This window comes from Agelaius tricolor, unplaced genomic scaffold (genome assembly GCF_023055355.1).
Source record: "Agelaius tricolor isolate 1412-34295 unplaced genomic scaffold, bAgeTri1.0.p SCAF_1, whole genome shotgun sequence".
In the NCBI taxonomy this organism is placed as follows: Eukaryota; Metazoa; Chordata; class Aves; order Passeriformes; family Icteridae; genus Agelaius; species Agelaius tricolor.
In genome coordinates this window covers 45,208,831-45,232,549 of record NW_027269261.1, presented here as the reverse complement: position 1 = coordinate 45,232,549, position 23,719 = coordinate 45,208,831, and the positions used below count along the sequence as shown (strand labels likewise).

Sequence of the window (23,719 nt, the reverse complement as noted above, 5' to 3'; positions counted from 1 at the left end):
TAGGCTTGTCTATTACTGCCACCTACTGATAAAGTGATAAGCAGCCGACTGAGATGAAAAAGTACCAATACCAACTGGTAATGGCCAAAAGAGGGATTCTGAATTAATACACAAACTATCTGGAACAGAGAGCCAGCACTCCTGTTTTCGTGGGCTGCATTGTGTAAGATTTCACCTGCACTGGGGCAGTGCTGCACTGCTGGGGTGCAGTTAGACCTCATGCTTCAGTTCCAGACTGCTCAGTTTAGGAAAACACAAAAGGCAAATATATTATTTGGCAAAATAGGTCAGGTGTCTGGCTAAAAATGCCTTCAAAAGTGTCGGGTCCGGCTGTCTGTCTCTGCCCCGACACGGTAGAGTGGTTCTTGGGTGGCACGCGATGCAAAGGACGAGTCTGGACTCTTCAGCTTTTCGATCTTCAGGTTGTTTATTATTTCTTATCTACAAAATTTTTCTGTCTGCCCAACAGAGGTCTGATCTGCAAGCAGTCACAGGCACTCTCTGACCACCCACGGGGCGGTCATGTCTTTTTATACTAAAATCTACGTACACAATATTTACCTTTATTTCCCAATGCTCTTCACCCATGTTAGCAAGTGCACCTTCACCATAAACCAATCCCCAAGTGCCAACATCATCACAGGAGATGGAGGACAAGAAGAAGAAAGAAGAAGGACAAGACACGCCCTGATCCCTCCATCTTGTCTCCATAACCCCCCTGTACCAAAAACCTTAAAGTCTGTATTTCACCCTCTAAATGTGTCTCTTTTACACCTTTTACTCTAAAGTGATTCTCTTGTCCTCAGACTCTTGTTACTTCTGTGGATGGATCAAAATCAAGCCACCAAACACTCTTGGCAACATTCCAGGATTTTCGAGACCCCCCAAGGGTTCTCCTGGCATCTCTGGACATCGGGAACGATGTGCTGAGATCCCACACAAAAGCTGGAGAAATCGTTGTGTGTATCAGCTGGAGCTCATTTTCCAGATTAACTCAGATGCCTGTTCCTCAGTGCTGCTGAGACACCAGTTGTGCCCTTTGCTCCCTGGAGCAGGTGAGGTGGCTGCTAACAGCAGAAAGGCTCAGCTCTAGGCCAGAGTGAGTCCTCAGCCCAGAGAGCACCCAACAGCTCCCACTGACTGCTGCTCTGTTCCTTCACACTCAAACTTCACTCCTGCCTGTTGGTTTTTTATTTTGGGGGTGGGGGCTGTTCTCCAATTACTGGAGTTTGGGCCAAATACTTCCTCCTATGCCACAGCATAATAATACAGCCAGAACAGAGCTTAAGCCACTGCTTATGCTAAGAATGGCATTTTAGGGAAAATACACTAGGCATGGCATAAGGATGTGTTTCAAAAGATAACCCATTCCACAAAATGTATTTGTCCTGTAGCTTCTCTGCACCGTACCCTCTTGTGTCCTTGAGCTTTAGGTGGCATCCTTGAGCCCTTCACTCTCTTCATGGCATACTCTAAAGACATGCACAGATGTTCAGCAAAAGGATGGAATAAGCCATACTTTATAGAAAAGAGCCACTTTTGTGACTTTTTAAAAACCTTTCAAGTAGCAATAACTCTAAAGATATTGATTGTGTAATCTGTCTCTGGCAAGTGTGGCTCACAAGACTTTTTATCCATAACTTTCTTGGATAAAACTGTTCACTACCTTGGATTCTTGTCTGAGAGGCTCTTCCCTGGAGAGCATACCAGCTTTTATCCTACTCATCAGAACAGAATACACATAAATAGACTTCCACTATATATACCTGCAGTGCTGATATGAACATGTCACTCAAACCCTTAAAAGATCAAGTGACAAAACTTCAGGTGCTAAGATTCTCGAGAAAAAATTCCTTTACAGAAACATTGAGAACATAAAGAATGTTATAGATAGCAGCCTTTCTGATGTCTTCTTTCTCACCCTTCAGACGCTCTTTTTGTATTGAGAGTTTGCTTTACACTCTGGAAAATTACTTCAAAAAGCAACTATGAAATACAAATTAGAGTGCCATAAAAGTGATTACATTTGTTTATAGTTCTGTCCATACCAGCTAAACAAATACTTGTAGCAGGGGTGTGAATATATAAACAGAATCTGGATAAATGAAAAAAAGTACATTAAAAGATCATTAAAGAGGCCAAGTTAAGCACTTGTTTATGCATTTTCCATTTGCTTCTCTCATTTGTATGTACTACTATCCCAGCTCGCCACTGCAGGAATTCCCACAAGGCACAGTATAGGCAGTGCTCAATTAATGAGCAGTTAGTCAGTACTATTTTGGTGTTGTTATTCATTGCGTAGCCCCGGGCCTGATTTACTCACAAATTCTGCTTTCCATGTAGAGCTGTTCCCTGATGAGCTCCTCTGCGGTGCTCATCACAGGTTCTTCACAAAGTATCTCCACAGTATCCTGGCGGAATATGAGGGTGGAACTATTTGCATCTTACAGTGGGAAGCTGAGGCAGAGCCTGCACAGATTGTGAGTACCTGCTGCTCCAGAGTTAGCTCTTTCACCATCTCACTCAATGTTCCCACTTGCTCCGCCATCAGCTCTGAGTCCTCAGCTCTACAAACTGGAATGCCTTTTGTACATCAAACACAAAGAAACTATGGGGGGGAGAAAATTAACATGAAAGATTTGGCTTTATGATTTTCCTGGTCTTGTCAGTTCTCCCAGGCAGCAATGACCCTTAGCCTTGTAACCCCTATTTTGTGCTCCCACCTCACTGACCTTGCACTTGCTGCAACAAATGAAGCAGCCACCTGGTGCTTTCTCCAGCAGAGCTCATCCATCCTAGGGTAAGGTAAGCACAATGATGGGAAAATAGCAAGAGATCATGTAAATTATTTTAAATTAAATACAGCCTGAATATTATCTATCCAGTGATAGATAATGAAATGATAAAACATATTGTGGCAAATTTGCTTTGCAATCCCCCAACATCTTATCTCTTTACCAGGCATGTGATTAAAAAGTATATTTGCTGTTGTAGATCTCTGTAGGACTTTCTACAAACCTTATTCTCTTCTGTACATGCATCCTGAAGTCTTTGTGCCACTTGTTAAAAGAAGTGTATTCTAGCTGCACATGAAGTAGCTAACCCCACCAGCTGGCTGCTACCTGATTATTGGATATTTGATGTTCCACATTCCTGTTTGCTCTCTGAGATGTGCTTGTCAAGATTTAGCTGCTGCCATATGGGCTGTTTTTGAGTCCATTTCTACTTTTGATTGTCATAAAGATGTCAAGGAGTCAACTTAGACTGTAAAATTTATTATTACTATATTGGTAAGTTTGGATAACTGGGACCTAATTCAGCAAAACTTAAGGCTACTCCTCCAAACAGACAAGAAAATGCAAAAACTTAATTAAAAGAATAAAGGGCTCAGCAAAATAATAGACATATCATTTTAAACAAAACTTCCTTAACTGGAAGTTAATTCATAAAATGTTAAGTGGAAAAATGAAGAAGATTATACTGGGTACTACTGAAAAGCTTTTATAGAATAATGCAGTCATCAGACACAGTCAATATGGGTTCTCAAAAGGAAAGTTCTGTTTAATTAATTTGATCTGCTTCTGTGATAAGGCCACTGCCTGCTGGATGAAGGGAAGGATGTGGATGTAGTTTTTCTGGATTTTAGTGAGGCTTTTGATATTGTCTCTCACAGCACCCTTCTGGACAAGGTGTCTGACAGTGGGATGAGCAGGTTCATGATGTATTGGGTGAAGGACTGGCTGAAGAGCAGGCAGAGCTCAAAGAGCTGCTGTGAAAGGGGCCACATCTGGCTGGTGAGCAAGGAAGTTTCTCAGGGCTCATGTCTAGAGCCAGTTCTGTTCAATATATTTATCAGTGATCTGGATGCAGGAGCTGAGCCCACCATTAACAGATCTGCTGGTGACACCAAACTGGGAGGTTCTGCTGACTCTGTAGGAGGCTTTACAGAAGAATCTAGATAGACTGGAAGTGATTAATGGGACAAAATTTAACAAGTGAAATGGCAGATCCTGCACCTGGGATGGAGTAAGGCACTTCCTAGGCACTCCCAAAGGAATCTGGGAACTCCTCTGCATCTGCACTTCATTGAATCAGAAAGCTGAAAAGGGAAGCAGTAAGACATTTCTTCTCTTTGGGAAGATAAGCAAAATCTATTCCTTGTAAAGACCCCAAGCAAGGTAAGGAAAGGATTGATAAAACCTCAATATGGATAGTGAATCTGTTTAGATTATGAACACTGGAAAAAGAATAAAACACATTCTTGGGATGCAAATTTATAACCCTTTAAACTAATAAAGCCCTTCATGCCCTGATCTGTAATCTCTTTTAATATTTTTTTCTTTAAAAAACTAAAGGCATAAAGATTTTGTGAAAAGTAATATATCAGTGTTACTGCTACCTGGAGAGAAAGTTAAGCCCCAAACCCCTAAAAGGGAGTCTCTCATGAGACCTTCCTGTGCTTTCAGATGAAGCGGGCAGAGATCCATAAAACACAACTCCTTGGGGATGAACTCTGCTAAAATGTACACAGCTCCACACTGATTCTTGTTCTTCTGTTCTGCTGCTGCTGTCCTAAAAATATCCCAGCTGCCCACTCAGGGCAACAATTAGGCAAACAAACATTTAAAAAACCCCAGAATGCTATGGACTAACTGGCTTAGGTACATGAGTGCAGCTCTGGTGTCCATCATGTCTTCTCTGTCTCAGACATGAGATGCTTATCCAGAGGGACTCTGCAAATTTAACAGAAGCATCTTAAGTTTGCAAGCAGCCTGGGGAATAAAATTTCTTCTGTCTCCAGCTCTTGTGCCCAACATATTGTGCCTGTACTATAGTTTGTGTGCCAGAAATACCCTCTGAGCTTGTACTGTCAGAAGAGGAAATATGCTCAGAAAGAGCATAATGAAAATGGTGTATTTTTTATAGAGTTCTTATAACTCAAATCAAAACATAACCAAACTCAAATTTTTCAGGTTTTCAGAAAAGTAATTTAACATTATCTAGAAGTTATATTCCAGATCAAGTTTTCTTTTCATAGTATACATATTCATGATTCTTAAATCTTGGAAAAAAATCTGATTTTTATATGGGCAATTTTTAAAAAGTATGCTTAAAACTCAGTGCCTTGAAGCCATGTTTAGATACTCCAATATCAGCTTGCTTTGCCAAAATGCTAGTCCTCATAAAAGCCTTCAAGAATGCAAATTGAAACTTCTTTACTTATGGGAGCTTCTGGAAATTGGGTTAATAGTTGGGTCTGATCATCTCACGATTTACATACAGGAGCACACAGTATCATACAGATTGTGGTGAAAGTGGGAGGCTTAGGTAAAATCTTTGGCTTTAAAAATCTTGTAGAGATGCAAAAGAAAAATGGAATAAGAAAGACTGATCTTCTACAACTAAACTGTGTTAGTAACCATTTCCTACCTGACTAACAAAAATGCATAGGTATCATCCTTTTGACCTGGATATCCTGTTTGTATAATATGGAGAAACAGGTTTCTCCTGGTTTGTGTGTAATACAGTTACTTATCCTTGAAGATAGTAGGTAATGCCATAGGGAAAATAAGATATTAAAGGATTGGGTGCTCTGTTTTGCCTGCAAAGAAATAATTACTCCCAGGTATAAGATCAATCCCCATCAGATCACCTGGCATGGGGGGAGAACCTAACATATTGGGTACAAGGAATGTAGCCAAATATAAGTAAGTATTAATAGATGGACCAGTTTTTATTTCTGCAGCTGAACATGCTGAAAGGCAAGTAAAATGTAAATAGTGATTAATTATAGCATGTTTTGTGTAAATTCTTCCCCTAGTACTACTATTTGCTGACAAGTACTCAGTTGCATATTAAATATGTTTTAAGTATGAAGCAAACTAAAACTGATGTATTTCCAAGACATTTTAGTTCTGCTTGTAAACCTAATATATAAAGGTTGAAATCATTGGTTTGCCTTCTAGTATCTCACTCCACTTGATGAAAAATTAATCTTAACTAAGCAGTTTGAAAGGACTGTAGGCATTTTCCAACCACTTTTCATGGCTTGGGTATTAAAAAAAAATAGTCTTCTTTTTGTAAAAAAAAAAAATCATTTATTTCCATTCTACTTCATACAGATCAGTTTCTGTTACTAATTAAATGTGTTTCTAATAGACTAGCACCAGCAGTCATTCATTTAGGCCTTACAGCTATTATACATAATCTTCTAGTTTGTATATTAACAAGAGGCAAAAAGCAGAAAATTATGTACAAAATGTTATGTTTCACCTGAACTTGAGGAAGAAATGATTTACTGTGCACGTGATTGCATACTGGAACAGATTTTCTGGAGAGGTTGTGGAGTCTCCCTCTCTGGAGATGTTCAAGAACCATCTGGACACGACCCTGTGCCATGCACTCTAGGATGACCCTGCCTGAGCAGGGAGGTTTGGACCAGATGACCCACTGTGGTCCCTTCCAACGTGACCCGTTCTGTGACTCTCATTCTGAGAAGCCACGTGCTTATTTATCCACATCACTTTTCCAGGTAGATTTATCCTGAGGCAGTCTGAGGAAACAAATTTCTCCTTGTTACCTGTGTACAGGAGACCAGAGACAAGTAAATTCTCAAGATGCTGATAATAGTGTGTGTGCTCTCCTTCTTCTGATCGTATTTAAACCCTGCTAGCCAGGACAGAGCTCTGCAGTCAGACCTTAGGCACCCAATTTCTCAGAGCGGTGGGTGAAGGTAACAGGCGAAGCCGAGCTCGGATTATTGACATCTCGTAACGAATTTAAGGATTCTTGGCCGTGATCCAGCCGCAGTTAAGGACACTTTGATTGTCTAACACACCCCCCCCCTTTCCGGAATTTCAACCCAAGAACATGTTACTTGCTGGAATAAAATACTCCACAAACAGTTGGCGAGCGCCGCAGCAGGTCTTTGCCAAGGCGAAGCGCTCTCTCCTCTTTATTGAATAAGTAAAGGATTGTTCTGGAAAGCTATTTTGTTCCTAACGCAGCGACTTTGAGAAGGGGCATTCAGCGGATTATCGAATAGCGATTTCCCGGGGAGGGTTTCCCCCGCAGCCGGGGGTAGCCAGGCGGTCTCGGAGAAGCGCACTCCGTGAGGGGGGAGCGCCGCCGCCTCTGGCCCCTCTCCCGCGCCCCCGCCATGTGAGACGCGCGGAGCCGCCGTGCTCCCTCGGCGCCCCGCGGCATTGTGGGGGCTGTAGGCGGCCGCCGCCGCCGCCCGCGCCGCCGCCGCCCGCCCGGGCCGGGGCGGGACTGCAGCTCCCGGCGGCCGCGGGGCAGCCGAGCCCGGCCCGGCCGAGCGGGGAGGAGCCGCGGGCGGCCGAGCCGGGCCGTCGCGCCGGCGCCGCTGGGAGAGGCCGGCGCGAAGGGGAAGGGGCCGGCGGCTGCGGCGGCCAATGCGAAACTGGCTGGTGCTGCTGTGCCCCTGTGTGGTCGGGGTCGCGCTGCACCTCTGGCTGCTGCTGAGCTGCCCCGGGAGCCACCCGGCAGGTAGGAGAGGGGCGGGCGGCGGCGGATGCCTGGGGCATCGAGGCGGGCTGGGCTCCTCCACCCTCACTCCCCTGACGAGGAGAGGTCGGGGCTGGCGGGGCAGGTAACGGGGCGGGAGGCGAGGGGAGAGCCGTGGGGATGCTGTGCTGGCGGGGTTCGTCGGGCGGGGAGGGAGCGTCTCGTATGGTGGAGCGGCGGAGAGCAGCGCAGGCTCCGCCGCCCGAAGCGGAGGCACCGGGCGCCTGGCGGTGCGGGGCTGCCGCGGGTGCGGGGCAGCAGCTGCCGCTTCCGAGCGCCTCCTGCGCCACCGGTGCCCGCCCGCTCCCACCGAGGCACGTGGGGAAGAAATTCCCACCGATCCCGCTCATGTCGCGTCATTCCCGGTCCTAGGAATAGCTCTTCGCACTGCGCTGTGTTTGCCTCAGCGGGATTTAAAACCCCTGTGCTGTAAAAAGCTATTCATAGGAGCGGGTATCATCCAACACAAGTGAAATCCGATCCTTGAGGGCTTACCTTGTGCTCCTTATAAAATGAGGTGTAGTTTTCAGGCCACAAATCCTCATGCCTGAGGAAGGGGGCATCTGTTGGAACAGAAACTTTTGTCAGCTGCCCACAGGTGCTGCTTGACGATATTGGAAAATACTGTACATGAACACGTAATGGTGTTTTTTTTTACTTGGAGTGTGCTTAGAAGAGCTTAGTGACCCAGTAGCCTGTTCACTAATGGACCCACACTCTGCAACTGGTGCCTGTTTCCATGCAGGGTGTGCACAGCTGTGAGGAAACGAGAGTCTTCTGATTGCCAGTGGCAATTAATAGTGCAAATAAGCAAGAAGCAATTGCACTATTGCATAGTCTGAAGCTGCAGGGTTGTATAGGTGTCTGTCTGTATTCTGGCTTTTGCATATCACGTCAGCATCTGTCACACTTGAGTTATAAAAGAAAGGGAGATATAGTTGTTGAACTTCTAGCCTGATGCACGTTTGAATTGCCTGGTTGGTTTTGCTCATCTTTCACGGTGCTGTTTTGGAGCTTCAGAGCATTAATTTGGAGTTACAAGTGGCAGTGTGGAATCTCGTGATGGCCTTCCCCATTTAAATGTGTTTTTCACTAACAAACATTTCTAAAGAAAATCCAGAAGTTTCTCAGTTGGTGTTGGTGTGAATGAGTGGTTTAAGTCACTTAAATAATCACTGTTAAAGGTATTAGCAAAAGTAGGAGTGACACAAATTTGTAAAAGAGCAGCCTAAGAAACTTGTATATTGAGGTTCTCTCTGTTGCTTACTGCATGGATGAAGCATCCCAAGGAAACTCCAGCTAGAATTAATTTAGAATGATTTACACAGAGACCAAAGACTCAAAAGGATAAGGGTTGACTCTGGTTGAGTCGCAACGTTCAGGGTGGATCCCCTTGCTTTTTAAACTCCTGATGGAGCTTAGGTGCAGCTAAGTCCAATCTTGGTCTCCAGCTTCATCAGAGGTTTGCATCTAAATGAATTAGCAGCACTTAATCAATGACTAATTTAACAAAGTGATTTTCCTTTCCTAAATGTGAGTACGGAGGGTGAGAAATGATAGGAAATCTAGGTATATGTTTCCTCCAGTACCTCAAAGTATCCATAAACTGCTGTTATTCTTTTTTGTTTTGGTAGTCTTTGGACTGGGAGTGCAGGGACTGCATGACGTACACGCATTGTACCCCCTGGTTTCTGTCAGGTTTAGGGGCAAGATTTGAACTGAAGGACCACACACAGCCGACTACCAGGCGCCAAGCTTGGATATTCAAAATATCAAAAGCCAAAGTAGTTCCACTGTGATCTTCCACTGCAAAGCAAGTAGACAACATTCGCTTCTCGCCCAGAGCCATAAATCAACTCTTTTAACTTAATAAATTAAGTGTTATTCACCAAACTTTTGGTTTGGTGAATAACACTTGTTCCATTCACTGCAGTGGTTTTAACTCTGTGCTGTCCAAACTGTACACCCAGCTTCTCAGCATCCTGTTGCATTAATATTGAAATTTGTGCTCCTGTATCTGTGTGGAATTTTGTCAGTTGTTGATGGCCAACAGGATTCGCTTTAGTGATGGGTCTGATCTCATGTTCATAGGAATCTGAGGGAAGCAAAGAATCAGCTTTCCTCAGTTTGCTGCCATCAGGGTCATCCCATATGTTCCCATCCCATTCTTCAGGGGATACAATTGATTTCTTAACCTATACAATGTCAGGAGGATGGAAAGCCCACATAAACATAAATCTGATGTTTTCCTCCAACTTTTTTTTCTCATTTTCTTGCTTTAACTGATTTTGCAGCTGCTCCATTTTCAAAGGCAGTATTAATTCAGTTGCCTTTAGGAGTTTTATTTCTTCATTTAGGTATAGTACCCTTTTATTGTTATTCTTGCTATCTTGATAAGCAGCTTCTAACCAGGTTCCTAGCATTTTGCAAATAATTCCTTTTCCATCTTTATCTGGCTCCAGCCACCTTTAGCTGTCGTTTCACAGCTGTACAATCATGCCAGTTAACACAACCCTGTTCTTCTGAGAATTTGGAACTTGGACTTACTCTGTGCTTTCCTAAGTAATCTGTGCTTCTATTTGACATCCAGTCAAATATGCCAATTTGTCACAAATGAGTGGTTTAGGTTGCTTAAAGAATTACCATCAAAGGTTGTGGCAAAACCGGGTATCAGCTGAATTTAACCTGAGCTCACAACTAAGCACCTTGCAGCCAACTCACTTATTTCCTGCTGCCCCCCACTCCTGCAGTGGGATGGGGAGGAGGATCACGGGGAGAAATAAAAAAAGGAAAAAACCCTCATGGATTGAGAAAGGAAGAATCAAGTTAGAATTCATTTAGAATGATTTACACAGAGGCTGAAGATGCAAAAGGGTAAGGGAGACCCTCCTGTTGAGTCATGAGATTCAGAGTGGACCCCCTTACTTTCTAAACTCCTCATGGAGCTGAGGTGCAGCTAGGTCCAGTCTTAGTCTCAGACTTGGTCAATGATCAATATCTAAAGGATTTAGCAGCACTTAATCATTGACTAATTTAACATTTACAAAGTGATAGGATTTACTGTAATTGCTACAGTGACTTCGTTATACATCCCAGATAACAACATTCATGCTATACTGGCAGAAGAGTATCTAAGTCAGCCCACACATGCATGCACACTGACACAAAGAGATATATTTATATACAGGGGTTTATGGGTATCAATGTATAGAAATATACCTGTTAAAAATTCCCCTGGAGTTTAGTGAAACACTCACTTCAAATATCTTGGCATTTCTCAGTGAGAAAGAGTTGAGCCTCAAGGAATGTAAGGTTTCAGCCCAGGACCTCTCATCAATTTTGGGTGCTGATCCTCAGAACTTTGCAAACTGGAGCATCTGTGAGCTCCAAGAGACATCCTACTCAGGGAGTCACTGACATCCTGCATAGCCTGCTGTAGTCCAGGAGAGCCAAAGGGCTTCTCTGAGGACTAGTTCTTAGGGTTTTTCAGATGTTTGGCTTTAGTCATCCATTAATTTCAACCCTGAGCCTTGGTTGGTGACTGCTGGAATTTTCAAAAATCCAGTAACTGTGGAGTCTGTTCCACTCAGGGTGCAGTTCAGGTAAGGAATGTTCCAGGCCTGTCAGGGGATGACTGATTACTGCTACTGTCATTCCCTCCTTGGTCAGGCAACATGAGTTCTTTCCCATGGTCAGTGTCACCCTCACCTTAACCATGGTGGGGCTGGTTCCTGGTCCAGTCAAGGGACACTTCACTGCCCAGCTCATTACAGAAAGGCCTGTGGGAATTTCTGAGGTAGAGCAGCCCTGAGGAGAGGGAGGAATGCACCACTGGGAAGCTGGGAAACGAGAGAAGTAGCTTTGCTCTTCAGAGTTTCCCTGTTTCAAGCAGTTATTATTGGAGTTGATGGTCATTACTGTAAAACCATGCTGCATTGGATAAGGTTAGGATAACTAGGATTTTTAAGAAGTGGGTTTTTTAACATTGAAAGAGCAAGTGTATGGTTTCTGTGCAGGGTTATTTAGTTGTAAATAAATGCTATTGTAAAGTTACTATTGAGTAATGTACTCATGCTGAGGGGAGGAATAACGATGCCTCCTCCAAAATGAGAACATATGTCATCCGTAGGAAAATGTGTTGTCTTTTTGTAGGCCCAATCCTTGCATGGTATTTAAGGAAGAATCTGTCTCTTAGCCTTCAAAGTACCACAAAATGTACAAGGTGTAGGTATGGCTGCCTTGGCAGAAGAAAGAAGGATGAGCCAAGGGACCTCAGGTGTCTTCTGTGTTGTATTTTTTTTATTATTCAGAGTGTTTTAGGAACATTAGTGACTTTGTATACAAAAGAAAAAATTTTTTTAAAATTTATTAAATTTGTTAAAAGGCTTCTTGAATCTGAAACTACTTAAGAGGATCTGGTAGTGCCTGATAAAGCCAGTCTTGTTTCTCTTGAGTAATTTTTTTTCCTTGTTTACTACTCCAGCTGCTCTTTACTACCTATCACCTGGAATCCCTGGTGTGAATAAAAAGTAAATCTTATCATGGAGCAATGTTTTGCAATAGCTGTGACATAAAAATGTGTAATTTGTATATTCTCTGGTATTTCTGTGTAGTTGTGTACAATAGTTGTGTGCTATCTCAACAGCTGCAGAATTAGCTACCAGTAGAGGTCAAAGACAGAGTGAACAGCAATTCTCTATTTGAGGAGTTTAATTACCCTCCCAAATAATCATCACCACACATTCAAATGGAAATCTGTCAAAAAGTTGATAACCTGTTTTAGTGATTATTTACCTTGGCTTCATTGACTCACTCACGCAAGATTGGAATAGACATTCCCAGCCATCAGTTGTGCTTACTATTTCTATTAAGCAGCTCTTGGTTTCTGTCATAGAATGGCAGGTGGGCAGCCTGCATTTATTTAGTGAGCGCTCGGGGTGGCTTTTTGTCTGTTCACTTGGATTCCTGGCAGTCATAGGAAGAGGCTGTTCCAGAGGCTTGTTGTCCTGATTAAAATTATGTTCTCATTTCTAGCCTTACTTGCACCTGGTTTATGCCCTTTAATTCTTAAGCCTTTCAGTCAAAAGGGTCTTTGTCCTCCTTCAAGTATGTCTTCAGCATGTAACCATAGAGGTCAAAGGTGTCTGTTTTAAACCTTTGCTTTCTTAAGTTGAGCACTTCAGGTACTTCTAACTTGTAGTGGAAAATAGAAAACAGTTCTAGAAATAGAAAACATTTCTAGAAAACAGTTTGGTTTTTTATCTTTTGGTCAGATGGCTTTAAATGTAAACAGTGTTCCAGTCTTCACTCATTCCATTTTCTTCCTCTCTAGGAAGTACCTTCTGTAATAAAGTCTTCCTTTTAACTACCCCTTGTGAAAGGCCTGTAGTTTGCCTGCATTCTTGGCCCTCAGTTGTGTCTCTCCCTGTGCAGTATTCAGACTTTCTCTGTGCTCATGATCACATTTACCTTGGTGTCACAGAAGATAGAGTACACTTCTTGTAGGCACTACTTAGTAATTTGAAAAAAATAAATAGGATCAATCCTGAGACCAAAGGCCTTTGTTTTAGTGTCCTGATTTCAGTGGCTTCCTGCTTTTTTTTTGTTCATCAGTTAATGAGACTGTAATTCACACTTCTGAACAAGATTTGTGCAGGAACATGCTTTTAGGTTTAATTGAAATCCTTGTCTAACTGGTTACAAACAAGTGCTATCCAAAGAAAGTTCATGAGTAGGAAGCTTAGTTAATTTTTTGTAAAAGTCTTAGATAAATGCTAATTATAAAATGACCTCAGAAACTTGAGAAGGAACAGACAGACCTGCTTTTAGCACTCCAGGTGGATTCATTGCTAATTGTGTCTTTTAATTGATGGCACAAATCTTATTGAGTAGGAAGTTACTCAGTGTCGGGCTTCAGCTACAGGGACTAATCAGAAAGCCCCACACATTCTGGGTAATCTTCTGCTACTTTGCTGATGCCCTTTAAGTTGTTATTCCTGTTACATTTCTGAGGGGGGGTGGCAGCTAAAAATTGACCCATTTGGATTTGTGAGAGTCAGTCTTCTACTAGTGAACAATTATGCAACAGATTAAAACCCAGCATTTTCTAGAGTCTGCTTGTATGCCATCTGCTGTCCTGTGGCACAGCATGTACTTCTTCAGGCACTGGCCTAATGGAACCAAAATATGGGAACAGGCTATGAGGTGAAGTTTTGCTAAAATATGGGACTTTCTTAAGAGAGGATGTTGTCTAATATCTGGTAGTCCTGTCTGTCAGGGAGTAGCCTGCTTGGTCACAAAGTTATTTCATCTTTTGTAGGTATGTAAAGACTTAAAGGCTGGGGGCCTTGGAAACTGAAACTCATCAGGTCAGGTTTGGCATTGGCAGTAGATGTGCAGTCCTGCCTCAAATGCCAGTTGTCCCCCACCCTTTATCTGTAAGATCTTAGTATGACATGGTTTTTCATGGATAGGCTACCCCCAACATAAAACAATCCCCTAACTTTTGATGGACACAAAATAAGCTGATGGTATTTTCCAAATTAATTGAGGTTTTTTTAGGGTTTTCAGTTATTCTGTAGACAGATGTCTGAGTCATTGCAAACTACTGATGAGTGGCGCTGGCACTGTATTTTTGTATTTTGGCGCTGGAGCAGGGGGCAAAGAGTTGGCCAGAGTTGGCTGAATTAAGGTTTTCAACACTTCTAAATTGCCCACTGAGTTGAACAGCCAGAAGAGAGCAAGTAGCCTTCCCTGGATGCAGACTTTTGTTTCATGGCAGCAGGGATTGGGGGCCAGTTTTCATCAGATAAAGGTGCTATACTCTGCTTCCCCTGCCCTACCACAACCCCACCCCTTCCCTCCACAAAATAAAAAAAGAAAAGGAGGCATCAGTTTGTGTTGAAAAAAGATTTTTCTTTGTTTCTTTTGACTTTTCTACTGATACTTTGGCCATTGTTCCCAGTTTTGTCTAGAAATGTGCAAGTATTATATAATTAAGGTGTTTTAGGGTATCATCACTCCACCACTGTTACTACTGCCACTTGGAAATTCAGAAGGACCTTGCTGTCCTATTTCTTCCAAGGGATGCTGTTGATGTAAAACAAACAGAAACCTCTGCCTGCAGAGGTTTTGTTCTTTGAATCTGTAAATCTTGTCTAAAAGCTTGCCTGCCTCACAGAGTACTGCAGTGACCAGGGGTGCACATCTTGGCAATTTCTAGCTCTGGGGTGAAGTAGGTACTGCAGGGAGGTCAGGTAGCTCTGCTTGTAGCAAAACATGTAATGCAGATGAGCTGTGGCAGATTACTTTAAGTGAAGTAGATTAAAAGGGGGAGAGAGCTGTTTCTGCTCTTTGGTTTGTTCTTTTTCTGTGTGTGTCAGCATTCTGTGAATACAAATCTTTATATTGAGTTAATTCCTTCCATCGTGTTTGTTTGGATCTTTCACAAAGCAGAAGAGAAGAAAAAAAGTATTAAACCTCAGGAATATGATTGCAAAATCACAGGAATAGGCAGAGATAAAAATGTGTGAGTTTTTTTATTTTGGAGGAGTGTTGCTTATCTTATGAAGTGGATTAGTTGAGAATATTCTAAATAACTTCTGCTTGGCCTACTTAGTTCCATTCATTGATTTATTCAGGAAGAAAAAGAAAGAAAAAAGCTGCATTGGTAGCAGAAGATACAAAGCCCAGCTTTCTGTGAAGCTCACTTATTTTAGCTGTGTCCAGTGGAGGTGCTCTGGTGCCTGATATTGCAAGTAAGCCTACACTGCTGTGTTCTCAGTGCAGACACTAATGAGTCTTTCCTTTGTCCACTCCAGTTGCATGAAATGTGGAGACTTAATCACTTTGTGGACTGCATATTATGTCAAATTTCACTGAAAATGACTGGCAAATTTAGTTGTTGATTGGGGACTTATCAATAGGAATATGTTTAGCAAGACTGTTTGTTGACAAAATCAAGCTAAATGATCTCTCACTCTTCATCTCCTTATAATGAAGCAAATATAATTAGCAGCCTAATTGGACATTTTATTGAGATTCAGTCTCATGGGAAGAAGAGGTGCATGTTCATCTTTGTAGTTGGGGTTTTGAAAAACTTCAAGAGCTGTTGGCTGCTGCTGAGGTGGTTAAAATCTGAGCAGGATCAACTGACTGCCTGTCAGTGATGCCCTCTTTCCATGGCCAGCTCAGCAGGACACACACCTCTGCATCTTCAGTCGTGTCTTCTAATGGCACAGCTTTGTACTCTACATATGCACTTGTTGACTTTTTCCTGTATCTCTCCCAAACTTTGGTCTGCTGCTGGTTCTCAGTCAAGCCTGACCAGCACTTTCACCCATTTCATGAAAATTGGTGGCTGAGAATCCTGTGAAAGCTTCCTGAAGCTGGTACTGAGGTGAAAATCTTTACTAATAAAAGTACAAGTATGGTCAGATGTCAGAGAATTGTGTGGAAGCCAGTCCTTACAAATATCAGAGCTTCAGCAGGAGCTCACCATGAACAATGTGACACAAGGTACTGGCAGACTGGACTTGGTAGACTTAGAGCTGACAGAAGTACTCTGACAGCTGCTGCAGAGAATTAAATGAACCTCAGCAGCTGAGGGAGGGCTGCTTGCTTTCTCTCAGGAAAGCAAGCAGCTTTTTTTGTAGGTTGTTTTTAGCATGTTTTTTAGCATGTTTTTGTAGGTTTGCTGTGGATTAACAGGTAAGCTTTGTGTATTTGTCTCAGGTTCTGCTGAGAAGTCTTGGGCTAAGTAATGCAACCAAGGTGCAACTTTGAGTAAGTAAGAGTTCAAAAGCAAGATAGGCAGTGGTAGTGTGACCTTTGGGTTGAAAAGTTTCCTGTCCTTCTCCATACCTTTGATCTGCAACACTTTTAGGGTTTATATTGGAATGTAGTGTGTAGCTTTTTTCTTCTTCTTTTTTTCACCCCCTTCACAAACTACAAAAATTATAATGTTTTTTCTTGTCTTTGAAATCAGAACGTAGGGGGACGTAATTGTCTAGGGACGTAACTGTCTTGCAAAAGCAGTTCCAGGTGAGAGCAATGTTTATGATATGATACAATCCAACAAATAAAATTTTGGCCTAAAATTGCACAATAATAGAATGGAAGATAAATAGCTTTGGTCCTCAGTGGCAAGTGTTGATTGCTTGTCTAAATTGTCACTATTGACTTTGAGGTCAGCAATGTCTTCTTTTAAATTATGCTGTGTCAGAGAATATTTATGCTCGTATTGGAATTATCTTTATAAATTAATAATAGCCTTAGTATTTTTCCCCTGTACTTCTCACTTTATCTCCCTTTTTTTAAACAGTGCAAGTTCAGAGAAAAACATATGAGTCTATTTTCCTGAAATTTTAGCATTATTCCTACTTTTCCATAGGAAGTAGAAATCTTTACTAACAAGCAAAAAAACGTTTTCTCAAAGTAAGCTTTTTTTTTCATTTTCAGTGGTTTTAAAAGTAAAATTACATAACTCTTGGGACAGAGAAGACAGACAATCTTCTGAATATAGACCACTGCAATGCTGTTCTAAAAGCAATAGGATATTAATTCTGAAGCATCTGCTACATTAACATTATTCCCATGTGGATGGTTCATAAGGAAAAGCTTCACTCATTTTAAAACATAAACTAATTAAAAGTATATTTGATTTGAGTAACTTATTTTTAGTTTGTTTTTTTTTTTTAATTCATTCAAGCTAATTTATGCTATTCTGAGTCAAGTCACCCCATAGACTTGTGCCCTTAGTTTTATTTTTCTTTAATTTTGATTTAATGGAGTGGTTCTGCTTCTTATTAAAAGTGATTCTTAAAAAAAAAAATCTGTAAACTGTACCTCATCTACAGTCTACAAGCATATTAGACCTATGAACTTAATAGTGGAAGGCTTGAAATTAAGGCTGAAGAATAATCAAAGGATGGATGGAGAACAAGGGGAAAAAGGGATGTGTAAGCAGGAATTTGCTCTGATGTTATACTTTATAAACATATGTCTGTCTCATGTATCTCTGCTGTCTTGGAGAGTTGGTAATTCTTGGCTATGTAATGACCTATGAGGACATGCAGAGCCTCTGGATAAATTATATTTACCTGCATAGAGGAAAAGTAAATTGGTATTTTGATTGAACAGTGTGTTTGATTTACAAGTTTCTTCAGGTGTTATATAGGGCACTAGATTTGCTGCTCTGTAGCAAACAAATAATATTCCTAAACCTTGCCATCAACTCAGTTATGGTGGTTGTAAGATGTGCAACAGGTAACTTCAGTGAAAAAATGAAGACTGTAACTAATGGCTCATTGCTTGGGATTTTAAGTTGTTCTGAGCCTAAGTTGATGGAAGCTTCTCTTAATAGGTTAATGATCAGCTTAAGTAATTGATAATCTTGTAGCTGCTTTCATTTAAATAATGGTGGAACTTAACCTTCTTAAAGAAAATCAGTGTTTGCATACTTAGAACTAAAATATTTAGTGGGAAATAGAATGGGAAAGGTTTACGTGTGGAAACATCACTCTGTAGTTTTTCTGCTTTTGCATTGTTCTGAGAATCAATTCCAGAGCAGTTTTATTTGGCTTTTGGAAATAGTCCTAAAGAACAATAACACAAGTTCTGAAATCTTGATGTTGATTCAGCATGGAACAGAGCAAGGCCAAGGCCTCTCCATTGCATGCTGAACACTGACAGTGGGATATAAGGCTAGATGGATGCCTGCTGGGATTTGGCACAGCAGTTTTTGTGGCAGATGCTGTGGGGTCCTAGGTTAGTGAGCAGTGTAAAAGAACCCATCTATTCAACTTCAAAGTGGAGAAAGGGGATGCTAGTACAGAAGGCAGAGTCTGGATAATAATTCAACTCCTTCTAGTGGGAGTTCACAATACAGACTTGGCAGTATTTTTGGTCTCTTAATTAGATTCTAAAAAATCATGTCTGTGCTATAGGCAGTTGTTAAAAATGCACTCACATTTGTTTTCTTTATCTGCAGCCCAATGAAAAACATAGTGAGATGAGAGGGAAGTAATCCTTTGCTAAAGTTAAATACAAATCTGTCTTAACTCTAGGATGTCAGATAGATTAAATGAAGCAAATTCACTTTAGCTACTTGACTGACTGTTTACAGGCTCTAAATCAGAGCTTCTCAGATCTCTGTCTGAGGAGGTCATAATCCTGCTTGAAATCAAGTTCAGGTTTCATGATCTCTAAATTAAAGCAGCACAAGCTAAATCCTGGATTACAAGTATTGGCAGTGGCATCCAGCCTTGAATAAAGCCAGAGCATTCCCCTGTGTGAAGGCAGAGTGGTATTCCACTTCAAAAGGTTAGAAACAATAGTCCTTGAGATCCCACACTGAAATTGTGAGGCAGATAGGTGGTCCCAGCAACTTTAGAAAGCAGAGGGAAAATGGGCATGTGAATGAAGGTTTTGGCGTATTGAAAATGTTTCTCTGATTCTGAACCAAGAATGCAAAAGTAATTCTGCTTGTTTTTAGTGTTTTAGTTCTCTTGCTTTTGAGATGTCCTTTAATTTCAGAATGGTTTGGGTTGAAGGGACCTTAAAGATATCTAATTTCAACTCCCCATGCCATGGGCAGGGATGACTCCCACCAGACCTGATTGCCCAAAGCCCCATCCTACCTGACCTTCAACACTTGGCAGGATTGAGTGAGCCACAACTTCTCTGGGCAACCTTTGCCACTGTTTTGCCACCCTCTGAGTAAAGAATTTCTTCCCAACATCTAATCTCCCCTATTTTAGTTTAAAACCCTTTTCCCTTGTCCTATCACTATCTGCATTGCTCCCCCTCGTTTTTGTAAGCTCCCTTGAAGTACTGGAAGGCTGGAATTAATTATTGCTTGCAACTCAGGCTTGTGGTAATATGTGCACAAAGTAAATATTTGTCACTTTCTACTTCTAGGTCCGCTGTCCTTCTTTCCTCAATGGAAGCTGAAGCATTATGATGTTATTGTAGGTGTTTTGTCAGCTCGACACAACCATGAGCTCCGCAATGTTATAAGGAGCACTTGGTTCAAGCACCTGAAACAACATCCTGCCCTGAACCAACGGTAACCTTTACTGTTCTGTGGTTTGGGCAGGGGGGCAGGACTGTCATGCTGAAATGTCTTGATTTAATAATTTTTGTTTTAAAGTGTTTCCTAATTTGTTTGTTTGTTTTTTAGCATCTTGTATTCTGATAGATTTTTTAAAAGTCTGCTTAATAGTATATAAGAATACTTCTTGCCTGGGGCTGTAACTACTTTTTATACACTGCTGTTTGCTTTTGCAATTACTTGCCCCTGTTTATTAGTGTTGTATAAGCCTTTCTGTTTTTTGTGTTGCAATGTATGGTGTGCAGCTTGAATCCTTGGTAATCCAGGATTTTTGAAAGCAGGCAGGATTGCATTTGGTGAGAGAACCACAAAAGCTCTTGTAAACAGCCTCAACTGTAAAGTTCAGGTTTATTTCCCACTGAACCAGGTGCACCAAACTGCTGCAGTGTGTGTGGCCCTTCCTGATTGCTTGCATAGACCTGACAGTCTACAGACAGGTCTGTTTTTGCTGAGAAGGTCTGCAGCAGTTCATCCCCAGAAATGCTGCCATACTCACACCTTGGTACCTGCCTTGCACTGACACCATTTTGCTGTTCCCAGATTTGTGTCAGCACGCAGCCTGGAGTACAGCATACCCATCTCAGTCATCTAAAATTGTGACCTCTCATAGCTTATATGGAGTTCTGGGAGGACATTTAGCTGCTAGGTGAAAAGATAGGCAAAGGTGGACCCTTGCTCTTTGTACTTACTTGATGTCTTCCTACTATGGAATAACCATGATTGGAGCTGGAGAGGAACCTCTTGTTTTGCTACAGCCCAAAGTTGAAATATTTCACTGTAACAGACAGCCTGGAATCCTTGTTCCTCCTTTGATGCTTATGTGTCTTTTTTCTTGCTATTTTTTTCATTGACGTTTGAATGCGTAGTATTTAAACAATCTTGAATTAAGTAACAAACCCGGGCTAGCAGGGGCAGGTCTCTGGGATCTTTCAGTGTTGCCTTAGGTCTTTTTTCTGTTTAGTGTGCTGGCTGTCTTGTATCTCATTTCTAGCTGCCAATCTTCTTGTGACCTCATCATGTAAAATGTTAATGTGGATTTGGAATTGAACTCCTATGAGGGGATTCATGTGGTTGCTCTGCATACCAACTGTCATTGCTGATTTTTAAGAGGTTCAAAATCTTAACCCTGTGAAAGACAAGTCACAGTGATAAAATTAAGTTTATTGAAGATGGAGGGAGGAGGGAAGAGAACTGGTGTTAATAAAAGCAAATTATTTTAGTGTCCTTGTGAAGTTTATAATAGGTGCGCATGGTTGTGCTGTGCCAGTGAAGGACAGAGAAGACCCCTACTCCTGCAAGCTTCTGAACATCAGCAACCCAGGTAAAGAAGTTAACTTCTACAAATTCTGCAGTCTGAACTAGAGCTAGTCATCTTTCCTGAGAGTGGTTTGGGGAGTTTCATTGAGACAGCTAGTCTTGAAAACAAACACCTCCTAGAACTTGTTGCATAACCTTCCTGTAAGTACCGTGTGCAGGCCAGAAAGGGAGAGATTTTTGGGCATTTGAAGGGCAGTCCGTTGACTTCTAATGGATTTGCATTTTTCTTGAGCCGCCAGACAGTCTCTCCCATATACAATACATTTTTATTTGATGTATGTGTTAAATGAAGTTGGAGAGAGACAAAATGACCTGGCATAGTGTCAAATGTGAAGAAAGTAGCAAGGTGACAGTCTTGAGTGTCAGATGGACTTCTCTGGTGACAAAGTGAATTCTCTAAGCAAGTCTGGCTGATTGGTTTTTCAGATTCTGCTTTAGAGAGAAAACAATTAAGAAATGCAAAATGGAGGGAAAAAATTAAATGCCATACAAAAATTCCTAACTAAAATAGTAAATTTTTCCTCTCTCCTTTTGGATTTTATTTCATTCTTGCTCTTTAATACAAGTTAAGTAAGGATTGCCTAGGTAAGTACTGCTAGGTACCTGAGCCATGATTCAACACAAAATGTAACTTCTGTTACTTTCTCTTTGAATGACAATATCCACTGTTCCCAAGTATAAATGGTACCTCAGGGCTTAGGTAGGCGATAATGCCAAAAAGCAGACAGCTGAATTAAGTGGAGGTGTGTGTCATTTTGATACATGAATAATTATTTTATTATGCTAATATACATGTATTCATGCAGTAAAATAGCATTTTTGTCTTCCTGCTCTGGATTTATTGTGTTTCTAATCTTTGCCCTGTGGATATGTAGGCATTGAGTTGCAATTGATATTAGCTTGCAGATTGCTGTATCACTGAAATTTTACTTGCTGCAATCTGCAGCCCATTGTGTTTTCTTTTACTCCAGTGTTTGATTATCCTTGTGCACTTGTTAGCCATGCTAATTAACCAGAATGCTTTGCATGTAGGCAGTGTGCTTTGTGTGTGTCCAGGAACTATGAACTTTTCTCCCCTTACCTCTGGCCTTTCTTTTTCATTCAGTTTTGAATCAGGAAATTGAAGCATTCAGTCTCCCTGAGGACATCCCTTCTGTGCTGTCTGAAGACAGAATTGTCAGTGTGAACTTCCGTGTGCTTTACCCCATTGTCATTACCAGCCTTGGGGTATTTTATGAGGCTGATGGGGTGGGATTCCAGAGGAACATCACTGTAAAGCTGTACCAGGCAGAACATGAGGTAGAGTATTGTAGTCATTTTTTGAAAGCATGATGTCTCTTTTTTGTGCATGAAGTTCTTAAAGAAAGTGACATGCTGTATTGGTGAATTAGAAGAGAAATACTAAACTGACAAGTTTATGAATTATATTTTTCTTCTGTTGCATTTTAAATTCTCACTTATGTATACAGATGCACATCCTGGATGAAGAAAAGATGAAATTCCCCAAATGCTGTGTGTTAATCCAGATGCTGTTATGAAAGAGCACTTACATCTAATTCCAATGAGCAATTTTTTGTTTGTATTTGGGGTTCTAAATATTGATAGTTATTAAGGAATAAAAATTAAGCTATCTAATATATTTTAAATGCTTGCAGAAACATATATTTGGTGTCTTCAAGCAGAGATGCAGGACAGCTGTAATTTTTTTCTTGTCTGTCTTCTGGCAAGATATATAAGATTTCTAGAAACTGTTACAATTTACTGGTAATAGTCAGACTTCATTGATAATTTCCCCCAGTCCCAAGCTGTTATGGGCTTGATAGTATAGCTTTGTGATTTGGAGGGAAAAAAAATTTTGAGCAAGATTGTTGCATTTGATAGATGACATTTATCTCAACCAATGACTTGATAGGCCAATTTCAAAACTTCTGCCTGTGCTACAGTAGAAAGAATTGTAACTATGACTTTGATGATGGACCTCCAAGGAGTTTGGTTCATAATAGCCATAATAAAAGTAAAGTTATACTGTAATCAAGTTCACATTTCCTAAACTGTAGAATTCCTAAATGTTCAATGTCTGATAATTTTATCTGCATTAGCGTTTTAGTTCCAGTGAAGGAGAAAAGTTGGTATCATAAGAGAGCTTGGAAACTTGGAAACTGTTTTCTGAAGATTGGAATTCGTAAATGCGGAATCTTTATGTAATTTGTTATTATCTAAGAGCCATTTTGTGGCCTTTGTAATACAGTAGCACTTTTAATGTGTGTTGTGTTTTTTTTAATTTTGGTTTTTTCCCATTGTTCACAGGAAGCCATCTTCAGTGCTCGCTTTAGTCCACCGAGCTGTGGAGTGCAGGTGAACAGATTGTGGTACAAGCCAGTAGAGCAGTTTATTTTGCCAGAGGTATGTGCAGTACCAGAACTGTCAGCAGTTCTTTTAAGTCATCTGGGCAGACTGACTGATAAAACTGGCCTTTGCTTGAGGCAGAAAAGGGCAAGTGAAAACCTCTAGAGTGTTAGTTCTCAGAATCCCAGAATGGGTAAGCAGTTGCAGGGATATGCTGAAATCCAGTGTTCGTTTTACAGCATCTTGTTATCACAGGTAGTTACAGAGCATGAGCCTGGAAAATACAAATTGATAAAAAATTACTTTGTCAAATAGTAGCAACTTCAGAAAACTTACCTATTTCTGATTGCAAACTGCACCTGCTTGGATTCTGTGGGAGAGTTTACCAGAACATGTGGTGCTTCTTTTCCCTTCTGC

At 41.2% G+C, this 23,719-nt stretch overlaps 1 protein-coding gene across 2 annotated transcripts in view; it reads left to right on the top strand.

The window, feature by feature from the left end:
* The first annotated feature begins 7,246 nt into the window (after positions 1-7,246).
* Positions 7,247-23,719, top strand: part of B3GALNT2 (beta-1,3-N-acetylgalactosaminyltransferase 2) — a 30,003-nt gene continuing 13,530 nt past the window's right edge. Inside the window, exons 1-5 of one of the 2 annotated variants that reach the window (XM_071432260.1) lie at positions 7,247-7,509; positions 19,447-19,594; positions 20,860-20,960; positions 22,062-22,255; positions 23,264-23,359. In XM_071432260.1, the coding sequence (XP_071288361.1) occupies positions 7,416-7,509; positions 19,447-19,594; positions 20,860-20,960; positions 22,062-22,255; positions 23,264-23,359 (633 nt within the window). In that variant the 5' untranslated portion in view covers positions 7,247-7,415. The remainder of the gene's footprint in view (positions 7,510-19,446; positions 19,595-20,859; positions 20,961-22,061; positions 22,256-23,263; positions 23,360-23,719) is intronic. The other variant, XM_071432269.1, reaches the window with a different exon arrangement.